At 25.1% G+C, this 11798-nt stretch overlaps 1 protein-coding gene across 2 annotated transcripts; it reads right to left on the reverse strand.

Moving 5' to 3' along the window:
* Positions 1–4766: 4766 nt before the first annotated feature.
* On the reverse strand, positions 4767–6191 carry LOC113845881 (probable calcium-binding protein CML23). 2 transcript variants are annotated; one of them, XM_027473549.1, is made up of 2 exons: positions 5649–6176; positions 4767–4970 (listed from the first exon to the last, which is right to left on the reverse strand). In XM_027473549.1, exon 1 carries the CDS (start codon positions 6098–6100, stop codon positions 5678–5680), a length of 423 nt encoding a protein of 140 aa, XP_027329350.1. In that variant the 5' UTR covers positions 6101–6176; the 3' UTR covers positions 4767–4970; positions 5649–5677. The 2 variants fall into 2 exon arrangements, with proteins under 2 accessions (XP_027329350.1, XP_027329351.1); XM_027473550.1 differs by lacking the exon at positions 4767–4970 and adding an exon at positions 5016–5534 and having other exon boundaries at positions 5649–6191.
* Between the last annotated feature and the right edge of the window lie 5607 nt (positions 6192–11798).

Here is an 11798-nt window from a genome sequence, read left to right on the forward strand (position 1 = left end):
AGCATAACTTGTAGTATAGGGAGCTAAATTTTGACAAGCTGTAATCTTTTTATAATTTTAATTTATAAATTAGGTTTTATTTTTTACTAACTATCCAATGTAACACATTTTTTTTATATAGTTTGTGTATTATTTAAAAAATATAATTTAAAAACTAAATATAATAATATAAATAAAAGAAATCTTTTTAATTTGTATAGGGTATTACACCAGACACCCTATACAAATTAAAAGGCAATTACACTATAATTGTATAGTGTGTAATATAAACACTTAAATAGGGTGTTAAAATACTATTTCTCTATGAATATCTAATTTTTAAAAAAAACTTGTCACTTTTATTTTTCAGTACACAATACATTATTCAACAAATAATTTTTTTACACCAAAAATAACTTTATAATTGATTAATTTAATTATTTGATTTAATTTTCAATTATTTAATTTTATAAAATATTAAAATTAAATGTTAATTTTTTTATTAAATTTAATATTAAATGTAGAAAATTATTTTGTACGATTTTTTATTTTATATCATAAATATGATTTTTATCTTTTAAATAAAATAAATAAATATAATCATATAGAATACTATAGAAGAGATATAGCTTACTCTATTTGTGTAAAATAAATTAAAAATTGTAGTAATCTTATAAATTTGTAATAAAATTACTGATGCGGTTAAAAAACTTAAGAACAACTTGCCAGGGTTGCTTTATGCACATTTATTTGCTTTTCACATCCCATTAATTTTTTTTTCTAAAATATCCTCATAATAAAAAATATTTGGCTTGTAAAAGAAAAGGCTTCCAAAAATAAAATCCTAATTCTGAAAATTTACTTTTAGAAAAAGTTAATAATATCATAAATTAGTTGTGTAAAAATTTAAATTTGAAAATTAATTAATTTTTAAAAACTTGTTTTTAAAAGTGCAAAATCCTAATTTTAAAAATTTATTTTTAAAAATAGTTAATAATTCTAGAAGTTAATTTCCAGAAGTGTAAAAATTTATATTTGAAAATTAATTTAATTCCAAAAACTTATTTTCAAAAACAGTTAATAATTTCAAAATTTAATTTTTAGAAGTGTAAAAATATTCTAATTTCAAAAAATTATTTCCAAAGATAGTTAATCATTCTGGTAGTGTAAAAACTTAAATTTGAAAATTAATTTAATACCAAAAATTTATTTCTAGAAAGAATTATTAATTCTGAAAATTAATTTCCAGAAGTGCTAAAACTTAAATTTAGAAACAATTTAATTCTGAAAACTTAATTTTTAAAATGTAAAATCCTAATTCTTCAAAAAATAATTTTTAGAAGTGTGAAAACTTTATCTTATAAATTATTTCCACAAGTGTAAAATCTTGATTTCAAAATCTCATTTTTCAAAAAGTGTCGGGGTTGACAGATTGATGAAGTTGACAAAGATGTCATTTTAACTATAAATCAAGTATTATATAATACAGTCAATACACTAGAAAAAGTAATGATGAAAACAAACCGAAGCTTTAAGTAGTAAAGATGAAGAACAAAATGTGATAGAGATAAAAAGTGAAAATAAACAAAATTCCAAAATATGAAAAAAAATAGAGAAATTTATGAACTTTTTAATTTTAAAAATTATTTTATATTTAATGATTTAAATTGTTATTAGAGATATTTTAAGAAAAAAATTATTATGGTGTAAAAAGAAGGAAAATAAAGGTGAAAGAGCAATCCCCTTGCTGAGTTAATGACATAATAAGAGATTTGAAATGCTGCATCTTAGAAGTTAGTGCGGAGATAAATATTTCATTTTAGTCACGTCCCTTTTACACATTTCTTGTAATTTTAATTATTATTTTTTTTGTGAATTTAATGAAAGATATTTCTAGTTTATACTTTCGTTTCTATTTTTGGCCTATAGAAACGTGCTCAATCGACTGTCCCACATTCAATCTCCCTTATCCCAGACCAGATCTCCTACTTTTGCCATATCAACCATGCCTTCATGCACCGCTGCCCCGCTGTTTCTATAATTTCCTGAGCATCGTTATAGTAAAGGATTTCGAATTGACAACTTATTCTCATCTACTCATCTCTCAAAATTTACTTTAGCATCGAAGGGTGCCTCCCATCGTTGTTCGGCTGCCGTCATTGCAATGAAGAAGCTACTTCAGCCACTCAATTATTCCATGACATCAACTTGAATTAATTTATGTTTAAAAGTATTTTATTTAAAATAATTCTAACTTATTGAATATTATTTATATAATATAAATAAAAATTACTTTTAGGTGACGAAAGATGTGACTTTATACTAACTTGTTTATTTTTCTCTTATGAAGAGAAGTTTAAAACGAGGGAAGACAGTCTCCATCCTAATGTTAATAAGAGGACAAAGCATGCATAAAGGTTTTATAGTCCTAAGCACATTGTATAGAATGGGTTTGTCTAACGATAATTAGGATTTATATACATTATTATTACATGCATAAGAAGACGACCCTACTAGTGGCGAGGAAGATAAACTGCTCAGGGCATGCATTCGTAGGTATTATTATCATTCTACGATATTTTCACTTAATTTGTTGACTTCAACAACGAACTAGAAGCAATTAATATAACGGAGAAAGCATACATAATTTCTTCTTTATGTAGTGAAAATTTGTTACATTTTCCCGAAATCAATAAGTTCACAAAAAAGTTTTAGATTGAAGTTGTTGAATTATTCAAACCTCAACATCAACCGAGTAAACTTATATTCTGGATGAAATTGATAGGATTTATGGCGAACAAGCTATATTTGACAAATTATACACTTCGGTATTTCTTTGCATGCACTCATGGTAGGGAAGTTCGTTAAACTTGGACAGGCGATGAGCAAATTGGCACTGCTCTACATTTTTTTAATGTGTTAAAAGTTCTAATTTAATGCGTTAAAGTTCCAAGTTAATAACAAAGAAAGTATACAATTTATTTATAAAAAAACTAATAAAAAATGTTAAACATATGTTTAACAATATTTTAACAAAAAATTTAAAATAACTAAATATTATGATGCATTTATTTTTTAGAAAAGAAATATTATAATTTTAAAATAAAAAGAGGAGAATGTAAATTTCTCTAATAAAAAACTATAATTTTCTCATTTAAAAAATCATAATTGATGAGGATAGGTCAATGAAATGCATGTCTCTATATCAAATGTGTTAATCCATGTCAAAATTCAAGATGTTTATTTAACTTTTAAGTTTATAGTATTGAGTTGAGTTTATCTCAGAATTTATATATGTCACAAACATCAGTCACAATCCAATCCCAGCAAGAAATTTTCGGTTATATATATTCCAAAACTTCGGATTAATTTTGAAAAGGAGTTAATTGAAACCAATAAATGAAAATAAAATCAAAAGTGTAAATTTTTAAATGACGAAAATAACTAACATTTTAAGTCATTTTCAAAAATAACATCGACTTCCAATCCCTTAAAATTTTACATAATAAATGATAATTTTTTCGTCCAAAGTAAATGTGAAAGGTAATAATCAAGTTATTACTAACCTTCCTACTTATTAATTAATTAAAACAAAAAATAAACACCTATTATATTTTCAAGAATTAGAGTCGTTATTTTTTGTATTTGATACTTTTAATAAAGTATTAAGAGGATTTATAAGATTATATAAGAAAACACAACACTAACGTATATACATAAATGAACATGACAAAATTTACCCGTGTTTAAGATAAAACCCATGACAAATTAAAACTTAATTGCACTACCTCTCATAAATTTTATTTCAAATTCCTACCCTGCATTTATTTAGTATTACGACGACTCAGGCTAGAATGTTTCGCACTCAAACAATAGAAAGTAAAAATGAAGTAAATACTTAATAAAAATTATGAACGCATACTTTTAATAAAAACGAGAGAACAGTTGATTTTAACAATGAGAAAAAAGTTAAAATATTTTAATCTAACGAAAAATTACAAAATTAATTTTGTAAAAGCTTTCATCAACATAAAGACGTAGGTTAATAAAGCAAGCAATTCTATTTATGGAATAAGTTTCTATTTACGGAATAAGTTTAAGATATATTTTGTTTATTCTTAAATTTTTAAAGCAAATTTATATCACAGTCTTTATAATTTAATTTAAGTATGAAATAAAAATTAAAATTATACTGTTTAATATTTTAATGATACTGTTTATAAAACTTATACTTGCATTTTTGTCCCTTAATTTTTATTTAAGAAACAAATCAATGTTTAACTATTTATCACATTTTATCGAATGATTTAATAATTTATTAAAATTAGGGATGCTAGTTAAAATTATTTATTTAATATATATATATATATATATATATATTAAAAATTTTTACATAAGTATAAATTTAAAAAAAATTAATTTAAATTTTTTATTTAACTTAAATCTAACTATAAGTAAAATAATAAATTTCTTTAAATTTAAGTTTAATAAAATATTTATATTAAGTATAAAATTTTTTAAATTTATACTTATATAAAAAGACATCAAACATGACTTTAATTTTAGCGGCTCCGAGAAAAAGAATGGACGATGGCATATCCCGTACGGGGAGAATACCATATACATAATTCAACAGAAAATCTAAAATAAAAAAGGGTTAAGTTTGGAGTTCTTCCTCCTTTAACCTTAAAGTTATTATAATTGGACAGAAAAGTATGGAGGTGTAGACTTAAAAACGCTAAAAGGATAAACACAAATGACCTACACCCATTCCTTATCACCCGCAGTTGCCGGAAAAAGAAAAATATTAATTATTAATAACTACTTATATAGTCTTTTGACTCCCCAAACCCACCGATTCAAACTTCGCGTTGAGCTCAGCACCAACGCCAGTCACCACTCCTTTCACATCATACCCCGATGACGCATATCTACCAATTCATGTTGACCCGACCCACAACCGCTCACGCGTTTTCCGTTTCGTATTCTTGCTATTTTTAAATCAATTTTCCAACCAATTACTACACATTGCAGATAACGTCAAGTGACACACAACACCAACCAATCATTTATTACATTGTTTGGAACGAAAATAAATAAATAAAATCAAAACTTCCGTTATTTATTCGTTATATGGTTTGGAAAGAAAAAAACTAAAATTAAATTACAATTAAACCTTCTGTTATTTTTTCCTTACTTCACGAAACTTATGCGCTACGAGTTATACGATTTATGTTTCCAATATTTAGAAACACAAGAATGTTTTACGATCCCGAATTTGCACAATGCGCAAAAATCGTATTAGAGATTTTTTTTAAAAAAAATCAAGTTAAAACAAAGAATATTGCAGCAGTGCATGAGATTTAGAATTAGCTAATAAGAGGTCAGTTATAAATTAATGACAATGGATTTAAAAAAGTAACCACAAGTTTTCCAAGAAAACAAGAATTATCAGTATATATATATATAATCGGAAACTGAGACCTAAAATCCAACTACTGCTACTATTACTACCGCTGCTCCTTCTTATTCAATCTTCAGTCCTAACCTAACATCTAAAACCAAAGATATTGTCACAGAGAATGTACAGAAGATTTTAACTATTGTATGTGCAATTATCTGCTTAATCCCAAACCCTAGCACAACTGAATGAAGAAACGGAAACGTACCTTTGAAGAATGGAGTTGTTGATTGGAACCTAAGAGCGAGCCATCATCTTTTTGAACTCCTCGAAGTTGACGTTGCCGTCGCCATCTGCGTCGACGTTGCTGATCATCCTCCGACAGTCGCTGAGGGAGCACTTCTCGCCGAGCTTTCTGAGCACGTCGTGCAACTCCTTCGCGGAGATGAGGCCGTTCTTATCGAGATCGTAGAGATCAAACGCGTCACGGAGCTCCTTGGAGTCTTCATGTCCGACGTCATTGCAATGAAAGTCGGCGAACTCCTTGAGGTCAATGTAACCGTCGCCGTTTTGGTCAATCTCCTCCATCATGCGTTTCACCTCCTCAGAAGTCGTTTTGGATCCGAGAGTAACAAGCATGTCCTTCAACTCCGAACACGAGATCTTTCCGTCGCCGTTTTTGTCAAACTTACTGAAGATCTTGCGCACCTCATCATCCATGTCTTCCGTTCACAATCACTGGTGAGAAGAGTGAGGAACGAAAATCTTAACTCTCTAAAACGTTAGGGCTAGTTGTGGATTTTTTTCTCACACGAAATGGAACGGCGTCATTATATTTATAGTGCGCCGTTTCACGCGGTTTCTTCGCAACGCGTCAATGCAAAAGTGGGAACCATGAAAACGGAGTGGGGCCATGGTGTGGTTTATCAACGGCATTTGAGTGTACTGAAAGAGAAGGAAATGGCGATGTGATGTTTCACCATTAACGCTATGACGCGTGCCCCGATGCACGTGATGGAGTGCACGGGAAGTTTATTTATGCACATTGAAGGAAATGTTTTAGAAACAATTTTTATTAAATAGGCAAGTAATTTTTTAAAATGTCACGATTTTTATTTTTATAATTATTTTATTTATTTTCTTAGTGTAATATTTAAAAAATTATCTTTTAAATTTGTTTTTAGATAAATACTAACTACGTTCTTTTCTTAAATATCCTAATTAAAAAATAAATAAAAACAGAAACTATTTCTTAAAATGTTGTAAGGTACGTTTATAAATTGAGAATTGTATGTTATCCTGTAATAATTTTTTACTAATTTTTAAAGTATATTTTAAAAATATTAAATGATAAATTTAATATATTTAATATTTTGAATAATTTTTTAAAATGTTTGTAATGTACAAGGACATTTTAAAATGTACTAGCAAAATAAAGACATTTTTAAAATGTAAAAATATTAAAATTTTTATTATTTATTATATTAAAATATAAAGTTTCTTTGTTTTTTCATAATTTAATATATTTAATATTTTCAAACTACATATCCATAAACATGTCTTAAAACTATTTAAAAAATCACTAATTTCTTCATTTAACAATAAAAATATTTATTTAAAATATATAAATATTTTCATTTGAAATAAAGTATTTATTGTATGATTATTTTTTACTGTATGTTAATGAGTACATAATGTCAAGTTTAGAATATAGATTTCTTATGAGAAAAAATAATATTAACATCATATCGTAAAAGTTGCAAGTTATATTGAAAACTAAAATATTGTTATATTTTTTATACATAAAATATTTTTTAATGAAATCTTATTATGTTAGAACTTAAAATCAACTTTAACGGTCAACATGAATAAAATCAAATACTTATCACATTTTAAGGTAAAATTCATGTCATGTTTATTTTTTTAGTAATTTAAATATTTAATAAAATGCATTTAATTTTTTAGATTGACTATCCATGGACACACAATTGATAGCTCTTTATTATATTGAAATTCACAGAACAATTTAATTAATTAAGTTTAAAATTATTTGAATTAAAAATTTTATCATTTTTAATTATATTAAATAAATATTTTTCATACTTATAATTTTTATATAACTACATTGAAATTAAATTACATTAAAAAGAGTAAGAAAAAAAATGTATTTAAAAATGAGCTTCAAACTTACATTTAAGAATTAATTTTATTCTGAAATTATTGTTTATAAAAAAAAAATAAAACTGAAAAACTAATCATATACTACCTAAGTACTAGTTTTTAAACATTTCCAACATTTTTTATTAAATTTTTAAATTGAAGAAGATATTTCAGTAGTTGGGTGTCCCTGGCCAGGATGTATGATTTGATTTCATTCCTGTTCCACGTGTTGCCCGTACAGTTGACTAGTATTTTTTTTCTTTTGTTTTTTTTTCCTGTAACGACACTTTTTAATATAGAATTAAAAAATATTATATACAGAAATATGAAATTTTAATAAATTATAAAAATTTTAAAATAATTATTAATAATTTTTATTTTTATAAATTTAAATAATTTTATAAAATTATTGATAAATTTTGAATTTTATAAAATTAATTAATTATATATATAAATTGGCAATATAAATTTTTGAATTCGTATATTTCTATAATTTTTATTAAATTTTATATTTTAGTATATAATATTTTAAATTTCATATGAAAAAAGAGTTTAGATATTTCATCTTTTATTTATGAAAATTAATTACTTATATTAATTATAAAAATAATAATTTGTTTAAATATATTAATGATTAATTTTATTCTATATTTATTTATTATAAATTGTATATTAATGAAATATTTATTTATATAAATAAATATATTTATTTAATATAAAAATATAAATATATTTTTAAATATCATTATTTTATTAATGACAAAATTGAAGTACTTTAAGACATATCAAAAGCTTTTTAAAAGTTTTAAAGTAACGCTTAATAAAATAAAATAAAATATTTCATTAATTTTTAACATTGAATAACAGTATGTAAATTTAATTATTTAATATTATAACTTTTAAAATAAAAATATGAAGTTTTAACATATAATTATATTTTATTATTTTTTATGAATTGTATTTCTTATTTATAAATAAGAGTGAAAATAACGTTAATTATTAGCGAATTGGATGACGTGTTCCCTTTTAGGTGTCTCCATTTGAAATGAAATGCTTCCCCAAAGCGCGTGGACTTCCTTGTTGCCAGGTATTAAAAAAACAAAGGCAATTTCACTTTTAAATAATGATTGGTCGGCTTCCATGTGTGATTGGTAATGGATTAATTAATGTACTATCTACTTATGTACGATTGCAGGGTTAATTCAAGAATGATGACAAAATCGTGAAGGCTTGATTAATCATGTTGAATCCTCGTTCCTTTTGTTCGTGTAACATATTCTATAAGCAAAAGGGATTTGAATATTATGATTTTACCAATCTAAATTTTAAAGACTGAATTTAAATATTTTAAAATAAAAATTATATTTATCATATTCAATATATAATAAATATTTTTTAAACAAAAGTTTAATATAATTAATTTGTTAAACTCTCTAAAATAATACAAAAGTTTAAAATTTACAAATGAACAAAGAAATCAAATTCAATATTTATGATGATTAAAACTCCTCTTAAGTTGTGATTATATGTTACATTTAAGTTCAGAAAGGTTGGTTGTTAAGTTTTTCAAGTCATTATAACACAAGAAACATACTTTTAATCAATTTAAATATTATTCACACATGATAATTTCTCTTTCACAATAGATAGTTTAACTAATTTTTCTTTCATATTTTATTTTTTCACTAAAAAAAAACTCTCTAAAACTAAAACATTTTCTTTAACATTATGCAAATCCCCAAAGCTAAAATTAATTGAAGGACGAGCACGTTGGCTGCTAATCATAAGAGTGTTCAAAACGGAACTCGACCTGCCGTGGGCTTTAGGTCAGTTAACGACTATTTGGTTTTGCCGTTAGAAATGTTTATTAATTTATATAAACTTTGTTTAAAATAAAATTTTAATATTATAACAAAAAATTAAACATATTAAACTTAATTTCATTTTTAATCTTTATAATTCAGTTACGTGTGATTTTAGTCTCTCTAATTTTAATCATTTATATTTAGTCTTTATAATTTTTTAATTATTTAAATTAAGTCTCTCACTTAAAAATTTTATTCAATAATTAATAAAATATAATAAATTATTAATTTATATAAATTTATAAGAAAAAATTATATAAAATAATTAAATATAAAAAAGTTTTTATTATATTTTATCCACATCATTCACCAATCTTATTTAAATATTTTTATATATTTTTATTAATTTATTCAAATTAGTATTATGACGCATTTTTATTATACTTTATTAATTATTATATAAAATTTTTAAATGAGAAAATTAATTTAAATATTTTAAAAATAAAATGATTAAATGTAAGTAATTTAAATTAGGGAGATAAAATTATACATAAGTTAAAATGCATGAACAAAATTTACAACTAAGCTAAAAGATAAAAGTGTATTTAATTAATTTGATATAATATATCAATATACACTTTCAAGGTTGGACATTTAGAATTAAAAATAATGTTAAATAATAGTATTTTAAAATAAATAAATAAAAATAAAGTTAAATACACAATATAAGACAATTTATATGACTTAATAAAAAAGAATTTCTAAAATACTCACGTTTAAAAATAAAAATAAAATTTATAATATAAGAATAAATGATTAAAATTAAAGTTCTTAGCTCCTTATAATAGTAAAGAAAATACATAAATGAAATGAAATCATATAACTAGGTGAAGAGCCAAAAGCATACACCTTTTGACGTATAAATTTTGTGTTTACCACAATTGCTTTTCTCCAAAGTTTTGGATGCTAGATAGATGCCCCACGACTAATATAATATTATAATGGAGGTAAAACAACATAAAAAATCAGAAGAAAGGGAAGCTATTAGCAATTGGTGGTAACTCTGATATGGAAAGGAAGTGGGAGTAGGTCCCAATTGTTGTAACCAAAATGTGCACGATCCACAATTAATTCCACATGCCCACATTGCATTTTGGTTTCAGGTTCAACTCTTTCTAACTTTGGAAGATATCAATATCAATATACCACACACCTTTCCTTTTTATGTTTCTTTTTTTCCTCTTCAATTATCGATCCTCTTTCTTTCCTTATAATATGTAGATGGTTTGCCTCGAACCGCAAGAACCACCTACCTATGTGACTTATAATCTGTCATCATTTACGCGCTTTAATTTGCCTGTTCGGTACGTCCATTAAGAATGGACAAACAAACTTATATATAAAAGGGAAAGTTGTAATCTCCCTTATTCTTTTTAATCATTTTATTATATAATATAGTTTTGGATAAAGTCTTTATAGGGTGACGAGTCGAGTCATAAGAGGATTAAAAGGTGACAAATTTGGGAACAAAGTTCAATAATTTGACGCCAGGAGTGATTCTACTCCCTTTGTCTGAGCATAAGCTTGAATATTGTCCCTTCCTCTTAAAAGTTCTCTGCTCCATGTTTTACACCATTAAGTCTTGGACAGGCCTAAATATGATGGAAAGAAATTTGAATGAGATGAAATTTGAATGTTGCCAAAGTTACTCACAGTTTGATATATCCTTGCCTTGCTCATATTTTTTTTTTAAGATTAAGATTTTGCTTCAATGGGTTATTTTACTTCTTTAAAAAATTTCTATAATACTTGAGATCGTCGAACCTCAAAGCAAGCTATCTATTTGAAACATCCATGAAAACCCCAATAATAGTTCAGAAAGGTTATCTTGAAATTTATGAAAGGCCTTAGTTCTCATCTATATACAAAACAATTCCACAAGAAATTAATATAAATATATCCCCACCTACATAATTAACAGCATCCACCACTATATCACATGGATAGGCAATTAACTGCAAGTGAACAAATGTTGGTTATAAACAGTGAGAGACGTCTAGTTCACACTGACCTAAATTTCATAAAAATTTGTGAAAGCGGTAATTAGTGATAGAACAAGGTGAGGTTAAAAGTTAAACTCTCTAAATCTTTTAAATTGGCTGGCAACTTCTTGGAGATTATGACGCAGCACTTTTCCGTTATTTTTATTGTCCCAAGTCTCCAAGGTTTGAAATCAACTATATATCTTAATGTTTTCAATAAACTAGACCAAGGTATTATGGAGAATAGGCTTTCTTTCATCTCTAAGAGCTTTTATTATGCACATGATGTGGTATAAACATTTTACTGTGATTCTGGTTTCCTCAATGACCTCCATAAAATAAATAGCAGGAATATATTCACCCTAGATTGTAAATATTTGAGTATGAGTCATTTTGAGGATAGCTGAAGTT

Source organism: Abrus precatorius, unplaced genomic scaffold (genome assembly GCF_003935025.1).
Source record: "Abrus precatorius isolate BTA unplaced genomic scaffold, Abrus_2018 Scaffold8, whole genome shotgun sequence".
NCBI classification, from domain to species: domain Eukaryota; kingdom Viridiplantae; phylum Streptophyta; class Magnoliopsida; order Fabales; family Fabaceae; genus Abrus; species Abrus precatorius.

Excerpts from the sequence above, each read along its gene's own strand:
- LOC113845881 (XM_027473549.1), bottom strand. The coding sequence starts at position 6,100 with ATGGATGATGAGGTGCGCAAGATCTTCAGTAAGTTTGACAAAAACGGC.